This window comes from Antechinus flavipes, chromosome 4 (genome assembly GCF_016432865.1).
Source record: "Antechinus flavipes isolate AdamAnt ecotype Samford, QLD, Australia chromosome 4, AdamAnt_v2, whole genome shotgun sequence".
Taxonomy (NCBI): domain Eukaryota; kingdom Metazoa; phylum Chordata; class Mammalia; order Dasyuromorphia; family Dasyuridae; genus Antechinus; species Antechinus flavipes.
In genome coordinates, this window is record NC_067401.1 from 417234765 (window position 1) to 417255948 (window position 21184).

Genomic DNA, 21184 nt, shown 5'->3' on the forward strand with positions numbered 1-21184 from the left:
ATTGCTTTGTGAACTCAACAATAAGTATTTAGTCAATATATATTTTACTGAATACCTATGGTGAACATGGACTTGTTCTAAAAGCTTCATCTGCAGTTTTACAATAGTTTATAATGTGAATGCAAAAAGGGACTTATGTAAATTAAGCGGCACAGTTTCTTGACTAGTCAAAATCAAAACCAAAGGAATCAAGTAAAAAAATGAGAAAAAGAGAAAAAACACTTGACTACAGAGCAAATTGGAGATAAGAAACTACTAAAGTGAGTCTATTATTTCTTTAGGTTGAAATAGTAGCAGAAAGACAATGGATATGGATGGGGATTTGCTTTTTACCAAGCGCATCATGGAGATACTGCTGTCCTACTAGCTTCAGATACTCTTCAATGGATTTGGTGGCGATTGTGTTCTCCCTGAAGATCAATACATCGTGCTCTCCACAACGATCTACCTCAGACATCACCAGGTCTGTCAGAAAATCCTGGAAGGGCATGATTGAAGAAAACAGAAGGCAACTGAGAAAATGATGCATATTGCAGGAAATCATGTGATTAATGGATGCCCTATCTTCTAAAATGAGAATAGTGGAGTCTCTTAAGACTAGAAGACAGAATTCATTTAAGATTCTTTTTTTCTTGGTGTGACCCTGGGCAAGTCACTTAACCCCAATTGCCTCAGGGGGAAAAAAAAAGATTCTTTTTTCTTTGCTTTTGAGTGTCAAAGGTGTCAGTTTAGCTGCTATAAGGTGGAAGAGTAAACTAGTACACTATAAGTATATGATTATCAAATGAAAAGAGAAATTATTAAATGATTTTTTTCATTTTACATCAAAATTGTAAGCACTAATGGACTTTTATCTAGGGTAATTCAGAACCACAAAAGAACAACTGATTAATAAGCATTAATAGTACTTTTTGCTATTGATGAGCAATTTTAAGAAACAAAAGACATACCTAACATATTGAAAGTGAGAAGTATCCCCAAAATTGTGTTATTAAATGTCCCCTCAAATTACTAATAGTAGCACAAAAAAATTCTGGACTACTGCAAGCAAATTAAACTATAAAATAGAATAATCATCTGCCTATGTGTATGTCTATTTCTCTTCAAAGTTTGCAAAGTACTTTACACATGTGAGGCTCACTGGCACCTATTATATACTCCTAAGAAATATTCAGTTATTAAGTCCATTTTATAGAAGGGAAAATTGAAGATCACAGAAGTTGAATGGCCTGTCAACTGTCACATGGCTATTAAGTATCAGAGATGGGATTGAAACCCAGTTCTTCCGTATTTTGAGCCAGCATGCTACATAATGAGGAAGATGATTTTAGGCTTCAGGTGAAGTGCTTTAACCAAATGCAGACAGGCCTTTTCTACAACACAGAGAGCTCCCTCAAGGCAACAGGACAGGTTAAGGAGCATGCCCAGGAGATCACAGAACTAGCAGAACTTGAACCCAGATCATGATAATTCTGGGGCCAGTTTTATATTCTCCATGCTCCTTTGCTGATGATCAAGTATATGGATTTAGTTTAAATGATGTTTAAGAAATCTTAATAAACACTGCTCTTTTCAAGTACAAAATGAACGGTCTCTGTCTCAACTCAAAGCATCCTCAACAAGCTATTCTAACTATGAACCAATACACTTATATTTGACCTAAGTTGTTGATAGGAAAAGTCCTAGTTGTATAATCGTGTCAAGCATTTGCAGTTTGTGGGCCCTCCTTCCCCTTTTCCACCTACCCTGGCCCTGCCAGTGCTCTGAAGAATGTGCACTAAGGCACAAGCCAGCTCTTCTTTGTTCCGCACACTAATCACAGGCTCTAAGACAGAGCACAGCATGGTGTAGTTGCTGGTGACAAATTCGGCAAATTCTTTGTACTGCTCCATAGGCAGAATGGTGATGGTCTGGAAACGCGACTTAATCCGAATAGACGGGCCTCCCGTCTTCCCTTTGTTGGGTGTGGGCGTGCTCACGGGGTACCATTTCTCCACAAACTGGCGGCCAGTCACACTAGCTGTGGGAATGTTGACAAGTCCTACATAGTTATTCTTGTCCTTTTTCTTCTTTTTTTCCATGTCCTTATAAATGTGAACTGTGATGCTATGGAGAGGGGGAAGGCTGTAAAATTCAAAATGTTCACCCCAGAAAATATTGTCTGCTTTGGTCTTGCTAGTTGTACGAGCAAAAAGGGTATCATCAAGGCACAGCTCACAAAAATACTTCTTCTTGGGGGCCAGGTCCTTGGCTTCAATAATCCACAACCGTAAAACATTCTCAGCCCTTCTACAATTATCCTGTAATGAAAAAATGAAAACAAATTCAAGAACTGTTATCTCAGAATAGAGCTATTGAAAATCAACAATAACTGAACAGGTGTTCATGCTAATTAATTAAACCTGTGGTTTAAACCAATTCTGTAGAATTATGAGGTCATTAATAATAAACTGAAGTCGTTAAATGCATAGGTGTTAATTTTCATCATGAATATCAAATGATGGCAAGAACTTCACATGAGAAAGGAAGACCTGGGAATGATTTAGCTAATAACACAGTGTCAGAGACTGATGGACTGTACCTTAAAATATAGGGAGGATGGTCACATGTCCAAAGATAGAATGCATTTAACAAGGACTGCCAAAAATATATTTGCCTGCAACTCTGTAAATCTAATGAAAAGATGTTTAAACTAAAAAGAAAAAAAGAGGGAAAACACTTTTAAGTATGTCAACCCAACTAGATAACAGAGAGAACAGGAGAACAGCAACAACTTAGAGAAGAATAGCAATAGGAAATTAGAAATTTATAGGAGACAAAATACATGAAAATAATCTGCAATAAACAAACTCTCAAGTCTCATACTGTATACAGTTGTACAAACTATAGGTAATAATTAAAGTAAATTGATTTTATGGTTACTACTGAATCTTGTTGGTTTGAGACCCATTAGCTGAGATCCTGGAAAGACATACTTATTCAAAAGAAATAAGAGAGCTAAAAAGGGTGGGAAAATAGAGCTGTGATATCTATCAATAAAATATACTTGTGGTTGCAAATATAGTAACCAGAGAGCATGGTAGACAACAGATGGATGACAATCAACAAAGAAACATGGTAAACTGTAATTCATCTGGACGAAAAGAGGACAAAGCTACCTTACTATATATCCCCTTTGATCCAGCTATACCACAAAGAAGTCACAGAAAAATTTACATAATGACAACATTGGGAGCAGCTATATGACGCTATAGGGGATAGAACATAGGCCCTGAAGTTAGAATCTGACTTTAAATACAACCTCAGATACTTTCTACTTTCTAGCTGTCTGACCCTAGGCAAGTCATAACCCTTAGCAAAACAACAACAAAAAAAATGATAACTTTAGAGAGAATGAAAACTTTGAAAAACTTAAGAACTCTGATCAACACATTGATAAATAAGTCCAGAAGAATGAGGTTGAAATGTGCTATTTATCTCTAGACAGAGAAGTGATGAATTTCAAATGCAGTAGGAGACATACAATTCCAGGCATGGCTAATGTGGGAATTAGTTTTGTTGGACTAGGTAGTTATATATTTAGCTTTATTTGAGGACCTTGTTTTCTTTTATTTGTTCAATGGGTGTGGGGAAATAATGGAGAGGGACAGTTAATAAAAAAAGCTAAAACAAAGAAGATATGGATGAGGAATTTGGGAATCAGAGGTATGTTTTCATATAAATTCACATTTGCATACTGCTTTACAAATGTTATCTCATTTTTATTTTCATAACAATCTGTGAGGTAAGTGCTATTCTGATCCCTATTTTATAAATGAACTGAGCTAGAGAAAAGTTAAGTGGCTTACTCAAGATTCTCTTACTCGTAAATCCAATGCTTTGGCTACTGTGCCACCTCTCCATATGGAAGCTCAATTATCTAGCTAATCTGCTGTCTCTCTACAAAAAACAAAGCAGCTAATAATTGTTAATTGCTTTAACAATTTCAGCCCTTCAAAAGAAGGTGGGATGAACAAGGAGAACTACCATTTTGAATTCTAGTAACTCTCACCAATAAACAGGAACTGGATACTGAGAGGAAATGATAGAAACCTAAAGTGAAATGGCCATATCACATTAAAAATTTGGATTAATGAAGATTATGAAGGCCAGGAATAATCTGAGATGCATACCAGGTTTTTAATAAGCAGATGTCTAAAAGTTGGAAAGATAGATAGGATCCCTGTAGGACATGGGTTTTAAACTTTTTGTATATGTCCTGGACTCCAGTTGCATTCTGGTGAAATTTATATCTTCTTAGAATAATGATTTTAAACAACTGAAAGAAATACTAAATTTTCAGTTAGAGATTAGTGAAAATAAAGAAAATAAGTATTTTCTCCTCATCCAAATTAATTTTCCCCCTGAAATCTCAACACAGGCCCCTTGGGATCTGTGGACTCCCAAGTTTAAAAGCCTTGTTTAAAGAATAAATCAACAGAGGGTTTGTGGAAAACTTTCAAGAATGAATTTTGATGAGGAATACAACATTTCCAATAGCATTTGTTAAAACATTCTCTCTTTAGTCTTAGACTGCTTAGTCTTACTACCAAGAATCCTTCGAATTGCTAAGAACCCAAGGCCACCATATTACCTTATTGGGTTGTACTGTTCGGCGTAGATTTTCCATCCACTTGTCTCTCTCTGAAGCTGAATTACAGCTGAAACATTTACTTCCACTCAAGTAGGTTACCTAGAACACAATACATTGTAGATAAAGGTAAAGAGACTAGGGCTGTGGATTCTTTTACAATGTACTGGATAATATCTTCAAATACCACTTATGACTTGGGGTTTAGTGTTTTGAAAAATGTTATACTATAAGAAGACTTTATCAATTCTGAAAAATAATATAATGCAAGTATGATATTGTTTGTCCTGTGACCTACAACTGAGAGCTGGATGATTTATTCAATTAGGAAACAATAGGCCAAAAAGAATTTGAATAACTAGATTTAGCAAATATTATTAATTAGATTCCCAACTTTCTTCCTATTGCCTTATTTGGAGAGTATATAGTTTATAATGATCTATTTCTTTAAGATAATCAATCAACCAAAAATTCATTATCACAGTTCTAAATCCAGGAAATCATATGGTAAACAATGCATTTAACTACTCTCTCTCCTTACTCCTTTACCTCAAAGCAGAAGTCTTGTCCAAGTATGCTGCTATGCAGTGGTTTTACTGATACTGGTTCTCCTCTGCCAAGGTCCAGACATTCTACAGCACTACATGGGCTGAGCAAAGATTCATGGGAACGAGACTCTTTTAGCTTGGGTAATCCACGAGACCTAAATGATGGAAGGGCAATGATAAAGCATTTCTAATAAAGGATGAAAATGGTTAGTTATAGCCAAAGTGTTAAGATCTACTGTGGTAAGATAATGACCAACGTAAAAATGATTAAAGCAAAATAACAGCAAAAGGAGGAATGGGTTAGTAGTTGGTTCGCAAATAACAGCAGTAGTATTTGTGTTAATAATGTACAAATTGTACAAGTATGATATTACATAGTCTACAAATATACAATAATTTTATTAGTCTCTTAAAATCTCTCCTGTATTCATTATTTTTTTCTTCTTTATCCCTGTTTTATAGATGGAGAAACTTAAAAATTGGGTTTTTCTGAAAAAAGTTTTAGACAAGAGTTCTGTTTCTACCACTTCCCTCTCTCCCCAGGCAATTGCTCTAGTCCCATTTCTTTTAACAGAAGAGATTGCTATCATCTCATTCTGTTTTTTTTTTTTTTTTAATTTTTCATGCTAGATTTCCTTCAGTTAATTGGTCCAAATTCCTCATTTAGTCCACAGAAAAGTTCTGTTTCAATTCTGGAATTCTTTACACTATGAAATCATTATTACTGTCAATGTCAAAGTACTGTTCTGAGATGCCATTTCTTAAAAGGACTAACATCACTTTTAGTAGGTGGTTTTAAAGACTTCTTTCATTGATAATATTTTTAAAAGAAACACAACTGAAGGGAAACTTGTTTAGGTCACCTGCATCTTTTGCAAATAAATGCTGTTAACTTCTTCCAGAGGAACTAATCTCAATCAATACTATTAGTGCATCCTAATTGATTTGCTTTCTTAAGTATCAAAAGAATAGCAGGAATTCCCTTCCTTTTAGCATAAGCTGACATTTGATGCGTGTACTTTACCTAGCTTGGAATAATTAAATTATATAATATGAAACAATATTTTAAAATTCTGAGTTGGATGTTCATGCAACAATCATTATTTATCATAAAACACTTAAAAGATTCTAAGCACAAATTCTTAGTAGCACATATCAGAAGAATTATATTCTACAAATTACTTTATTATTGAAAACAAACACATATAGGTGCCTCCCATCATTTTCCTCTAAATAATCATGTTAAATAAATGCAGATACTTAATGCCTCTGGAGTTAGACTATGAGAAACTGGTACTAGAGTTTTTGTCTTCATCCTAATTCTTATGGAGACTTGGATATAACAATGTAGAGAGTAAGAAAGAATTCTACCCTATTTGATTTTCCACAAAATCAACCACTACTTCAACTCAGGGGTTTCCCCTACATTCTTAAAAAAAAAATGCAAATTTTCTCAAATTCAAATGAATAACACTACAGAATCTCATTAATAATTAAAAATGGCAAATAGAAGAATCCTATCATAGATAGGATCTGCACATTCACCCCAATCCTTTCTGAAAATGATGGAGGCAGCATGTTAGGCTTCCCTTTCCCCTCAGAACTGATCACAATGGTTACTTGTTACTTGTCTGTTTCAAACCTATCTCCTTAGCTACTGACAAGTGATGCCCACCTATCCTGACGGGATAGAAGGGAAAATCCATAGCCAGTGTAATTTATGTTGGGAATTTTCCAATACGTTTCACTGAAAATCTGGCTGATGGAAGCTGGCTCCCACCTGCCGGGGCTTCTAGATGATTTTTCCCAGCAGGAGTCACTGGAGTGGAAGTCTACACTGATTCCTGCTCCCCTCCCTCTCCCCCCCCCCCCCCCCCCCCCCCCGATTTCTTTTAACAGGAAGGATTTGGGCATACTTAAAATGGAAGTAGGATTAACAAGAAGCTTCTTTGAAAAGTCTTCACATAATTACATTTCTCTATTTTCTAAACAGACTATATATTTTATTTCAAATAAATTAATCATCCACCTACATGAAGCAATTGTACAGCCACCTGGCAGTGCAACCCCAAATCATGGCGGTGCCTCATGTCCTGGTCCCCCAACTTGCTTTCTGCACTATATTTCAAAAGCCAAGTCTCTGTTCAGAAGATGGGCCCAGTGAAGAGAATCTTCCTGCTGCCCTTGATTACTGAAAGGTCTTTTTTCCCCCAGGAGTTATTTCAAGCCTTCATTAGAAGCTGAGCAGGAACGAAGAGTTAGGGGAAAAAGTCCAGCCTCATCCAAATCGGCTGAGGAGCGAGCTCCGGTCCGCTCCTCTCCTGCTGCAGGCTGTCTCCTGCCCCTCAGGTAACACAAACAAGGTTCTGGCGTGCCCAGCGTGCTCAGGGCTGGGCCTGTTGCCATGGTGCTGCACCTACAAGGAGATTAGACCTGGAAGGCAGAAGGGCTCAGGGAGCATGCTTGCAAAAGTAGGCAAGCAAGGATTAGGCCCCCACCAACCTCCCGGTTAACAAGTTTATGGGATCTGTGATAACTCTGGGGCTTGAAAGAACTGATTTCCAAAGGGCTGAGAAATAAATCAGAGAAGTTGTATTTAACTGTGCTGTGTGATGTAATTCAAGCCCAGCCCTCATGCCTTGTACCCTGGCCCTGGAGGGATTACCTTGCTCCACCTTTTATTAATATCTGTTTGGATTCCTCTGCAATTGTCTCCCTAATCTACTGGTTATAAACATTATTTTTACCTCAAATTAGAGAAGCTACACATGAGCTATTGGGGGAAAGGTAGACAAAATCCTTCAAATTACATTTTCAATGTGAACATATCTCTGTTTAATTCTTTTAGTTATTCCTAAAAGTCGACGTTAGCAACCATAGAACTAATAATAATCACACAATCTGAAGAAATCAATAATGAGTGTTTCCTCCAAGATTCTCAATTGCAATAGTCAATAGACAATTCTCTTCTTTATCCAGCATATGAATACAATAAGCATATCTATGCACGGGCTTATAAAGAAAACTATGATTACATTCAACATCATTATGAACCAAAAAACAGTTTCAGCATAAGTAGAAAAGTTATTGGAAAAACTGCATCGTTTTGATGCTTCTGAGAAGCAAGTGGGAAAGGCAAAGAAGCTAGTTTACTGAAAACTAGACTGGAAGATTATGCATATCTTTCTATTCAGCAGCTTAATTATCAAGCCAAAGCAGGACTTAAATGACATTGATCAGTTCTTATTTCGTCCAAAAATTTTCATTTTGAATTTGAGTTAAAAAACCCAGAGAGTTTCTGTAGCTCTGGTGATTATTTCTTTAGTGAATATTAGGACTAGGACTATTGGGGTAATAATTTTATATTCAAAATTTCTCGTGTATGCCTAATTGATTACCTGGGCCTAGGTTTCTAGGAAGGCAAATAGTGCCAAACTTCATTTTAACACTACCCCCACCATTTACAATTTAGATATAAATAGCAAATCTTAATGTGCCATAAAATTACTGAATTACTGAAGCCCCTAAGTCTTCAGTCAAGACTCTAGAGTCAGAAAATCCTGAATCTGAAATCTGCTTTAGTTATTTACTTGCTATATGATCCTGGGAAGGTCATTTAACCTCTGCTTACCTCAATTTCTTCATCTGTAAAATGGGAATAATACTAGCTATAACCTCCCAAATCTGTTGTGAGGATCAAATAAAATAATAATCCTAAAGTGCTTTGAAATTTTAAAGTACAATAGCTTTTTAGCAGGCACTGTTGTTATCCTTATTAGAAAGCTTTCCTTCTTAACAAAACAAAGTATTATAATTCATATTTTCATTCTGACTTTCTCTGGACTTAACTGCTTTCCAGGGATAATTTTGCTTCTAACTATGGACACAAAGTTCCATATACCTTGGTTTTGATTATCAGCAGAAATAGCAAAACACTTTTATTTCTATATAATCCCAGTGTATAAGTATGCAATAAAAAAAGGGAAGGTTTAAAATCAAATTGCTTTCATGATCGAGATTGCTTGCTGTTCTTGACCTATTTAAAAGACCAGCTACAAAGAAAAAGCTTTCAATTACTCACCGCAGTAGATAAAATACTTCTTTAACCCTGTTCCCATCTGAAATCAGTCTTAAAAACTAAAAAGATCCTTTGAATGAAAACATACCATTGGACACACTGATGAAGAATTTTGATTAGTGTTCATGAAAAGGAAAACACAGCTGGATTTTCACAGTTTAACTGCCCAATTAAAAACCATTTTTTCCCCAAGCCTTCTGGCATTAAAGGTGTCTTACAGTGAATGCTTAGATGGCTTAGCTGAATCTGCTATATGTTTACTGATTCAGTTCCAAATTCAGGAAAATTTTCATTTAAAATGCTTATTGACAACACAAAATCAATGATGGGATCCTGGATTCTAATGTAGAATTTCTGCTTAAGTCTGCAGTTATGAAGCCCCAACTCTGCTGAACTGAACTCTAGAACAATTGCAGATAAAGCAGTAGGCACAGGTGCACTTTTCTAACAGTGCATTGGGGTGTTTCTAGTTCTTAGCTTTTATTGCTAAGGGACCTCCCTTTGCTTAAAAACTGTGCAGAGAGTAATGAATAAAATGGTCCATGCCATCGTTCCAACTTCAGAAATTCAGTGAGCTTTACTCTGTTCAGTCTGGTAGTACCTGATTCAAATCTTGGCTTTGCAACTTATTCCTTCTATGGAATAAAGTCATTTAACATTTTAGTGGACTCAAATTTCCTCATTTATAAACTGAGGATATTGGAATACATTCAATTCAAGTAAAAATATTTATTAAAGGTCTTCTGTGTGGAAGTCACTGAGCAAGCCGGGCCTATCCATATCTTTAAGTCCATATTCTGTTTTTGGAAGTCCACCCACCCTCTTCTTAAAGAAGATGCTGTTTTTAGTTAGAAGTCTATTTAGACTTGATCTGTCTGGTCTTCCAATGAGGATTCTTCTTGTTTGGGAACATATTTACTTCCCTGCTATAATGCCTTTACACCATCTCCCCACCTTCTCTTATTTTGAGAGAGCTCTTTGTTTTCAGAGAGATCAAAGATAGCTTCAGCAAAGGTCCTATTTGTTTGTGGTCTATGCTTATTTTTGCTAACTAATCTACTTTAAATTTAAAAAAAAAATTAAAAACCCAAACAAAAGACAAAAAGCTATTTATGGAATAGCTTTAAGGAACTTACACTTAGAGTAGGCAGGACAATGGCCTAATACATCAGAGAGGCTAAAAGGCAGTAGGGGATGGGCCACAGAGCCTTTATGAGGGTTCTTTTGATTTGTATGCTATACTGGCAAAGGTAAACAAGCACCAAATCCTAAAAATCATAGAATTTCAGAATGCAAAGGAATCTCAGAGACAATTTGTTATAATTTATACCTGACTGGGAGCGACCTCTAAAACAGCTTTTCTTGAAGTAATCACATATTCACACATATACAACTTTTTAAAAGTAAAAATTAGCTCTACAATTCTCTATTCACAAATTCTATACATATAGGTAGTTTTCCATATCACAAGATCAGAAATACAGGAAAACTAAATTATAACATTTTGACATTTAATTAAACAAGTCACCTCTCTTCACCTGTGCCTATACCTAATTTCAGAGTGAAGTTATAGCATTGTGCCCTCATAGAAATTTCCCAAGGCCCTGAGAGGACTTATTCTGAGGTCAAACCCCTTTGACAACTAAAAATATACCTGAACTCCTTCCTCAATGGTTATAAAATCTTCTTGGATCATACCCTCCCCACCTCAGAGATTCTGTTTTTTGATCCTTCCAAAGACTAATACATTATTCCTATGTTCCCACTTTCCTCAATCTACTTCCTCCTCCTCACCTCCAACCCCATTAGCAAATTACTCAGGCAGCATAATAGAGAAAGAAAATTCAATTTAGAATCAGAAGACCTGGGTTTAAATACTAACCTTAGCACTAGCTGCTTGATCCATTCATCTTCAGTAAAGCTAGCTATCATCCCATAATTCTCCTTCCTTGTGAGGCTAATCTCCTTGAGAAGGCTGCCTATAATAGGTGCCTCCGCTTTTGGCTTCTGATATCATTTAATGAAACCACTTTATCCAATGTTACCAATGATTTTTTGAGTGCCAAAAGTCCTTGTCCTCTCTGCAGCCTTCAATACTATCAATCACTCTTTTCTCTCTAGGTGTTCAGGACATCATTCTCTCCTGGTTCTCCTTCTACTTTTCTCACTGTTCCTTCTCTGTCTCCTCTGCTGGATCTTCATTAGATCATACCTGCTAAGTGCGGGTGTCCCATAAAGCTTTGTCCTTGGGCTTTTTCTTTTCTTCCTATATTTTATTTCACCTGGTGATCTCCTTGGCTTTTCCTGCTTCAATTATTATCTCTCTGATGATAATTCTCAAATTTACTTATCTAGGTGGAACCTCTACACCTGAATTCTTGCACTGAAGATAACTGCCAATAGGATGTCTCAAACTGAATGTCCTTCAGACATCTTAAACTCAACATGTTAAACTGAACCTCCAAGCTCACTTCGCTCCCTAATTTAACCAATACCATGCACAAGCACCCTATCCTCGCACAAGCACCCTATCCTCACAGTCATCCAGGTTCACAAAGAAGTTCATTTCCAACTCCTCTCTCTTACCACTAATAATTAATCTGTATCCAAGGTCTGTTGATTTTACCTTAGCACTATCTCCTGCCTGTGCAACCTCCTCTACTTTGACATGGACATCCCCTGGTGCACACTCTCATTACCTCACATCAGCTCACTGCAACAGTCTGCTGATTGGCTGCTCACTACAAGTCTCACCCCACTCCAGTTCATTCTCTATCCAGATGGCAAAATTATTTTCCTAGTGAAGGTCTTACCATGTTACTCCTCTACTTAATCAGCTCCAGTGGCTCCCTATTACCTACTGGATCAAACGAGAAAATCCTCTGGTCAAAGTTTTCATAACCTGCTGTCCCCATCCCCTAGCCATCTTACACCCTACATTCTTCCACCACTACTCCGCAAGCTTATACTGTGATCCTGTAATGTCAGTCTTCTTGTAGTTTTTTGCACATGACACGCTAGCAGATGACTGATGCTAGTAAAAATTCCTAGCAGTCCCAATGCCTGAAATGCTCTCCCTTTTCGATTCTTTGGCTTCCTTCAAGTACCAATTAAAATCGTACCTTCTACAGGAACTGGATAAATTGGTCATCTGCTGAAAGCCAAGAGGTCCCCACGACACAGGAAGCTTGAGATTTAGCTCACAAAAAAGACTACAAGTATTAATTTGAAAAAAATTCTCATGGAATCCAAAATTATAATTTTGAGTTCCACTTTTATATTTATAAATCACTGATTTCCATGCCTAATCATTTACTAAGTACTTCTAATTTTTTTACTGCAGTATCTGTGATTAATCATCCTTCCACCCCTCTCCCTTTTTTGTAGCAACTACATCACCCAGGCACTCATCACTACCTGCCTTATTGAAGTGGTTTTCTAGATTAGACAGTTTCTGAGTTTTCAGTTCAAATTACATTCAGATGAAAAATAACATTTACCAAAAATGATTTTATTCATCTACATCCTTCACTGGAAGAACTTACAATATTCTTAATAGCCTTAACTGATAAAATTCCTCTACATCAACTAATGTGATCAAACCTTTTTAGGATGGCTTCCGTTATTCACTCACTCATACATGATTTATAATAGAATTTTGCACTTGTCAGATGTTCTACTATTTCAGATATTATGTTTTATGTATTAATGTATGTGATTTATTAATTTATGTAATAATTATGTATTCATTTAGAAACTCTCTAATTCAGGGCATAAGGACATTGAGGGCCCCATAAAGACAGGGATCACATATTCTATTTTAACTCTTGAATCTTTTGTCCAAAACAAAGCAACAATTTCTACTTCCTTAAAACTCTTAGGTTGTTAGATCAGCAAAACAAAATCCTGTTGTGTGACTTTACACTGCACTTACACAAGAAATATGCAGCTCACTTAAAACAGAAAAGGGGACTTTACAATGAAGACCAAAAGTCCAAAAACTAAAGGATAAGAATGTATCCTATGCAAAAGAGGTACAAGTCTACACAATAGTATGTCTTTTCATCTAAAGTCAGAGGATGGGGTGCTCTTTGCCATGTTTTAAGTAGCTTTAATTATGTAATGGTGCAGGATACAATGGCACTAAAGTCAGAGGCATTTTCTTCAGCTATGAATTGAAATGTAGGACCAAGATCTTCATATAGGTTTAAAAACCTCATTCATAAGTTCAGAATGGGAAAAAATCCTGTCTTGATAAAAAATTATATATAAAAGTTCTGGAAGGTTTAATTGTTTACAAACTTAATGTTAGCCTAGTAAATCAAACAGTTGCTTAAAAAAGATAATACTATATAAAACTGTATTAATGGAAGGATAAAAGTAGAATGTAAGCTCCTTAAGAGCAGGGGATGGTTTTGGATTTTGTCTTTGTATCACCAACATGAAGCACAGTGCCTTGGATATAGCAGGACCATAATCAGTACTCATTGAATTGAAGAGAGTTTTGATTGTTCATATATATGGAGTATTATATTCAAAAGCAGGTACTATATTTTGCAGGAATATTGACATACTAGAATGCATCTAGAAGGGTAACAGATGAGGAAGGAGTCAAAGATATACAGTACAAAGTTTAATTGAGAGATTGTTTTAATTAAAAAAAAATACTTAGTTGGGGACATGAATTTTTTTTTTTTAAACCAGACTGGTGATTGCTTAAGTACTGAGAACTCTTATCAATTACAGTTGGGGATTGTTCTACAACATATAATCTTAGAAAGTTGCTGGGAAAGTTTAAAGATTAATACACTTGTCCAGGGTCATACAGCCAGTATGTGCCAGTGGCAGAATTTTGAACTGGGCTCTTGCTGCCTCTCATGGAACTCTCTCTGTCTCGATAATCAAAAATCGTCAGTATAAACTTGCTTAAATTTCCTATATTTTCCAAGTAAAGTAAAATTCAAAGATTGATGAATGTTTTTCTAAGTTACACTCACCAATGGGAGCCAAACAGTTTACTATCTCACATCCACAAATCAACAAAGCATTTTAAGACACTTGGTTGTTTTGTCAGGGAATCCCATAAAGGTGAAAAAGTTTAAAATATTTTTATCATCAATTTTGGGCAATGAGAAAATGCCATTTAGAAGGCTGTAGTTTTGATAGTAGTCATAGGTATCCCAATCTCTGGAAATCTTAATCTGTTTTTCTAGAGTGAGATTGATATTTGACATTCAAATATTGAATGGCTGAGAATGTTGCTAGGCCATTGGTTTCTGTATTCCAGCTCCTCCTAGTTTTGACCAGATGGTGGGATCATTATAGCAGGAGTAAGAGGAAGGGCTACCATTCAATTCTTCTTTATACCTTGAATGTGGACCAGTAATGGGAAAATACTGTTAATTCTTCAGAATTCTTATAAAAGCTAATTCCTTAAATATATGGTTTTACAATTTTGATGGGACTTTATGACTCTCAAGCTGATCAGAGAAATAATTACTATGAGTATTCAGAAATGCTGATAATTTGGAAAATTACACTTCTTTCTTGTACATGTACTTCATATATAGATTTCTGAGTATGTGGATCATTATACATTGATCCTTTAGAGAGCAGCAGTGCCAAGTCCCATCAGGACCTAAGTAAGAGAATTTATGATTTGTGGATCATTGGCAAGACAGACCTGGAGCCCTTACCATCTATTCAAATCAATGAAGTCTGCCTGCTTAAAAAGCCCAGTGGTATTTTGCATAGAAAAACCCATGGACCATAAGCAGTAACACTTATACAAAAAGAGAATAACTCATCTTGAAAAATCTTTCTGCCATCCTAAACTAGTACTTCAGTCTGTATGAAAATAATTTTATCTTTTTAAGTGTTACCAGCCCAGCCAATACAATTTTTAACTATCTAAAGCCCTCCTTTAAAAATCTCAAGACATATCACAATCCCCACTTCAATGAATTAGAACAGTTGTCTCTTTAAAGTCAGGAGAAAGTAAAAGGACAAAGACAATACCCTGAGAGTCTCAGATGGAACAAGACTGTATTTTAATTGATTTTGGTTCTCTTCAGTTGAGAATTTCCATCTAAACTTCCTACTTACAGTCTCTATCCCTACCCTCACTCGAAATTTCATGTATTTGGTAACAAAAAGACATATTTGCTATTGGCCTATACTTCATTTGTCAAAATTAAGGAATTTGATAACATGTGTAAATGATCTGGAACCGGAGATTTATGACTAATCTTTGGTTACACCTGTAAGATTGCCAGTGATGAGCCAAGGTATTTACGAGAGCATTTCAGTATACCAGTTGGCCAGGAAGCAAAAAAGGCCTAGTACTCTTTTCTATTATTTTATAATCCACTTAAACTACAGTGAGGACATCCTCAGAAAGGGAAGAGTGTGTTTTTATGTGGGTTTTTTTGTCCTGTTTTACAAAATCCTGATGCTATACCTCTTTAATTCAAATGGTTAACAAGGGCTTTGTAACATATTAAACCTTACTATCACTCTTTTATCGTGCTAAATTTTAGACAGAAAGAAAGCTTATTGATTGAAGTAGCACAATATGATGGGCCCAAACAATAAATTCAGGTCAGTAGAAAGGATCCAAAATAACCCAAGAACATAACAGCAGTTCTCCAAAGACCTGACATGAATATAATTTGGTATCTCAGTCTTATTCTTCCTGTGAACTACCATGAACACATGACAGAATAAAACCAGGCATTTAGTTTGAAGATGAAAGATGATATTTAGTGCAAAGTTAAAATGTCCAGTTGTTGTAGAAATGAAGAAAAATAAAAGGGACTCTCTTTGCAAAGGTTTCAAATGCTGACCCACAATAATACAAGGAGTTGACTAACCTGGCTACTACATTTGGGGAAGCTTTCATAGCTGCACATTCTTTTCTCCCATAAAGAAAATTTTCTGAAATGCAGTTATCCTTTCCATATTGAGACTTTCCCCATTTTGGTTTTGATATATGGTGGGTAGGCATAAGAAATTAAATGGGAATATTTTGGAAGTTTTGTAGACAACATGTGGAAGCCAGCAGATAACACAGACCTATGACCAAATACTTCAAACAAATTTTACAATAAGGTCCTGAAAATATCCCCCATAAAAGAAAAAGAAAAAATTCAGACTGCTTCTGTAGTATGAAGGAAGGCCAGAAAATTTCACCCAAATTTTCCAGATTGCAGAGGTGCCATGCCCTAACCCTGTGATGTACAAGGGATAACTGTATAGTTTAAATTATGCCATTTTAAAGACTTTATTTCTTGGCAATTTTTAGATCCTAGAATGAATATAACTATGGAAACACAGAGCACTGAAGTAAAAGTACATGAAGAAAATGACTCATCAATATATACATTTCAAAATGTATGTCCCAGAAAAATCGTCAAATCAACAAGTTTATAACTGAACTCATTATCTTTCCCTCTAAACTCTCTCCTCTTTCAACTTTCTTTATTCCTGTCAAAGGCATCACAACTCTTCTAGTATCTCAGGTTTATATTCTCAAATTTATACTGGATTCTTACCTTTCCTTTAACCACTTAGTTGGCAAATTTTGGAATTTTCTCCTTCCCAGCCTCTCTTATACCTGATCCTTCTCTCTACTTAAGTTCAGGTTCAGGTTCTTAGCTCCTTTTTGCCTAGATTATCAGAATAGCCTCCTAACTGGCTACCGTGCCTTAAATCTCTCCCTATTCTAGTCCACTCTGCCCACTGATGCCAAAGTACTTTCCTTTAAGCACAGGTTTGATAACATGAATGCTAGTGGCTATCTCTTGGTTTTAGGATAAAATATAAACTCCTCAAACAACTCAGTCCCAATTCATCCTCTGAACCTTGGTGGACCTTTCCCTGCATTCCAGCCACACAGTGGCTCCCCCTCTCATCTCTGTCTTCCCATGCCTCCAGACGTGGCCGGGCTGCAGGACAGTAATGCACTCTGCTCCCTCCTGACTTCTGCCTCACAGAGCCCACTGTAGGATCAAGCCTCTCCCTATCTCGCCAATTGCTAGTATCTTCCTTCTCAAACGACCTTGTATTGTACAACTGTTTATAAATTTGCATCCATACACTTAATATTTATGCTGTATGCATTTTTTTCCTAGGCACTTGCTACCTCTTTGATTAGAATATTAAGGGCACTGTGAATAGGGCTTGTTTCATTCTATGTGCTAGTATCCCCAGTGTCTGGCACATAGTAAAGTAATTGGAAAGCTTAAAAAATACAGAGATGATAGAGAAAAAAAAACCTATCTATCATCTGTAGAACAGCTGAATGTACAGGCAAACTTCTGCGTTTTAGAAATTGGAAGAAGGCCTTAAATACCTCCATGTCTGTTACTCTGTATTTACCGAAAAAGGAACTGAAGCTCAGTGAGGAGGAGAAGACTGCTTAAAATCCCACTGTGGGTAAGAGTTGAGACTTGAATCCATAACCTTGGACTGCAAATCTAGTGGGTTGTTCCTTGATTTGCATACCATATAACTTCTTTCTATAAATCTGTAGTCCATTAAAGACTCATCATATGGGGTGGCTAGGTGGTGCAGTGAGTAGAGCACCAGCCCTGAAGTCAGAAGGACCTGAGTTCAAATATGATCTTAGATATTTAACCCTTCCTAGCTGTGTGACCCTGGGCAAGTCATTTAGACCCAATTGCCTCAAGGGAAAAAAAAAGACTCATATATAAATAGACAAACTTAGTGAGTTTCATCTTCTTTTTTTTGAAATGAGCAATAAGTCTTTGGTGATTTCCATGCTTTATAGAAAAAGGATTTGTTTGTATAGCAAAATGAAAACCAAAGCTACAGCTTATGATAGCATGAAGAGGGCTAGAAATATTGGGAACAAATATCATTCCTTTAGAACCATGCATAAAGTATCTCACATCTTGCTTCACACATCACAGGCCAATTATCACAGATACTCTTGCTTACACACTTAGCTCATGTACCCATGTAATCTCTAATAGGAAGCTGGTTAAAGGCTGTGTTTTTTGTGTTAAGATGGCCACTTATGCAGGCTTGAGAGATATAATCCAAAAAAATTGAAAATAAATAAGACTTTTAATAAATAATAGTAGCACCTTCTATTTCTCTAGCTTTTTGGTAATTCATTTTTTTTTTTGTGGGGGCGGGGCAGGGAAGAGAGAAGGCACATTTTCAGAATGTTTTTACATACATGGTCTCATTGGATTCTATGAATCCTGGAAGGTTGTAGGATAGGTAAGATGATGATATTTGTTCCACATCAGAGAATAGTGAAGTTAAGCTGACTTTGTTCTATTACAATAACCTAGTAGGTGGTCCATATCAATGTGGTGTGAGGGAAAAATAATTGGTCTTGGAGTCAGAAGAATTAGACACAAGTACTAGATCTGACATTACCTGTGTGAGTGGTAAGACTCAGCTTGCTTATCTCTAAAATGAGGGAAAATTGGTCTATTGACCTAAGATAAAAGCTGTTGTGAGCAAAGTACTTCGATCACCTTCTTCATACCACATAAACCATACATTATTATCTGCTGATGCATACTGCATTGGCACATTCTGCTAATTCTTCTGAATGAACTTTTAGATAAGCCATAGACTAAAAATTCATATGTTTTTACAAATTAAATATTTTCCCTCACATTTTCATGTTGTTTGTTTATATCCATGCTTAGCAGAGTACTCTGCTACCCCCAAACACAAAAGAAACATCCTTTTCTCTTCCTAGAAACAACCTCTTACCTGTCATCTGTGTTGCGAAGTGATGGGAGCCGGAAACTTGTGTTCCTGTCAAGTTTTGATTGACTTTTGGTCCTCTTTATGGAGCCTTTCAAGCGCTTGCTGAAGAATCCCTAAAATGAAAAGGCAAAGGGATTATGAGGTGGTGGAATTCTAAGAACTAAGTTTTGTTTCCACTTTTCAGATGCCTCTTTGTAGAAAACGGATGAAAGTATTTGCAATCAAAATCAACACAAGAATTTGTAACATACTTGTCAGTCCAAATCAAATGGTAATTTACTATAAGAATCTTATAGATCCTTAACAATGACTGGTATTAAAAATGTATTTAGTTTGTTTTAGCTTTTCCCTTTCATTTCTTTGAGCTTTCTTCAGTCTCCATTTTAACTGGGTCCATTTTATTGGTTTAATGGAAGATGGACTGGAGTAGGGAGAGACTTAAAATGCACAGACCTTCTAGCAGCTATTGTACTAATTCAGGTATGAGGTAATCGGGGCATTCATTAGAGTGCTGACAGTGTCAGAGGAGAGAAGGGGTGTATTTGAGAGATATTGCAAAAGTGAAATTGGCAGGCTTTGGTAATAGCTAGCAACAGGTTGTGAGCCCAAGGGATGGGAGGAGAATGTTGTCTCTACAGCATAGAGAAATTTGAAAGTGGAGAGGTTTTGCTGTTAGATATGTTGAGTTTCAGATGTCTATGCCATATCTAGACAAAGAAATCTGAAAAGCATTTGAGGATATTACACTGGAAGTCCACAGAGAGGTTAGGGTTAGATAAGTAAGTCTGAGAACCTCCAGCCTAGAGATGATCCTTAAATGCAGTAATTTAGAGGGAGATGAGAAGAGGGTCCAGAACAGAGCCCCGAGGGACACACATTTGAACACAGCACTTGGAAAAAGACCCAGCAGAGGAAATGGAGGAGTGGTCAGATAGGCAAAGAGAGAACTAGGTGAGAGCAGGGTTCTGAAAGCTAGTGAGAAGAAGGGATCAAGAAGAAGAGGATGACCAACAATGCCCCAGACTTCAGAGCAGCCAAAAAGGATGAGCTAAAATAAAATCTCCCAATGAAAAGCAATCATGTCTTGAAGTCTGGTGGTCATTGGGGAGAATACATGCATATCTGTATATGAGAGAAAAAAGGGGATGCTGGGAACAATGGGGGAAAGGGAAAGTTTTTAAAGTATTTTAAATGTTTATCAAATTTTGTTAAGGGTTTGATGTTTATAAACCATTTGGGTAGCAGCATTATATAAACACATAACAATAGTAATTTCCAAAATAGGTAACTTTCATCAATAATATCAGTTCTTCTCTCCTTATTAATCTGCTGTTATTTATCTCTGTGTTCACTTCATATATACCAGAAAAGCAATGGGTAAACTGAGAGGAAAAAAAATAGTAGGAAAGTCAAAATGGAATTTTCTGCATATTTGCTTTAGATAATCCCCTCATGTTTTAAAACATTTTCTTTGCTTGGAAGTGTTAAATTCTACTTTTTTTTCCCTCAGTTATAGCTGAGTCTTTTTATAGTCTGTAACACATCTGATAGCTTAATTTTAAAGAATTAAACTGAAGCCCTTAGAAGAATGATTTTTCTTTCTATCAGTCAAGACTTTCGTATAAATGTAAAATTATGGTTTACGTGTTTGGAAGGAAAAAGAAAGGATAAATTTGCGTTGCTACACCCTCCAATTTTAAAAATAGCAAAAAACATACAAAAATTCTCCCTAATTCCACTTGGTTAAAGCAACTAGGTTGTCATACTTGATTGACAATCTAAAATGGTGTACTAGTAATTACTAGATATTCATTATTTGTCAAAACAAAGTTAATAATTAGGAATGGCTAGTTAGAATGGTGTTTTTTTTTTTTTTTTGGGGGGGGGGACTCAGGCAATGCCAAAAAAATAATGAAATAAAAAAGTTGTCAACCATCTGAAATTGGAAAAACAAATCCCTGATAGCCAAACTTTGCTAACTGGGCAAGGCTGGTAACTGAAATATAACGGCTGCTATGCAATCATTCTCAGAAACCTCAGTGGTGATAATAGGAGACACTGACTCCCTTGTATCCCAATACTATTGTTCCCTTAAGAACTGGAGAAGAGGAAAAGTCCTTCATGGGAATAGGGTAGGAGATCCTCTCCTTTCAAATAAACAAATTAGAAAGAACT

General features: G+C 36.2%; 1 protein-coding gene across 4 annotated transcripts in view; it reads right to left on the minus strand.

Moving 5' to 3' along the window:
• The window catches only part of RASAL2 (RAS protein activator like 2), a 328025-nt gene that overhangs the window by 29763 nt on the left and 277078 nt on the right, over nt 1-21184 (minus strand). For all 4 annotated transcript variants that reach the window (XM_051998886.1, XM_051998885.1, XM_051998888.1 and 1 more), the window contains exons 5-9: nt 19013-19122; nt 5180-5333; nt 4634-4732; nt 1746-2300; nt 334-478 (exon numbers count right to left, since the gene is read on the minus strand). In XM_051998886.1, the coding sequence (XP_051854846.1) occupies nt 334-478; nt 1746-2300; nt 4634-4732; nt 5180-5333; nt 19013-19122 (1063 nt within the window). The remainder of the gene's footprint in view (nt 1-333; nt 479-1745; nt 2301-4633; nt 4733-5179; nt 5334-19012; nt 19123-21184) is intronic.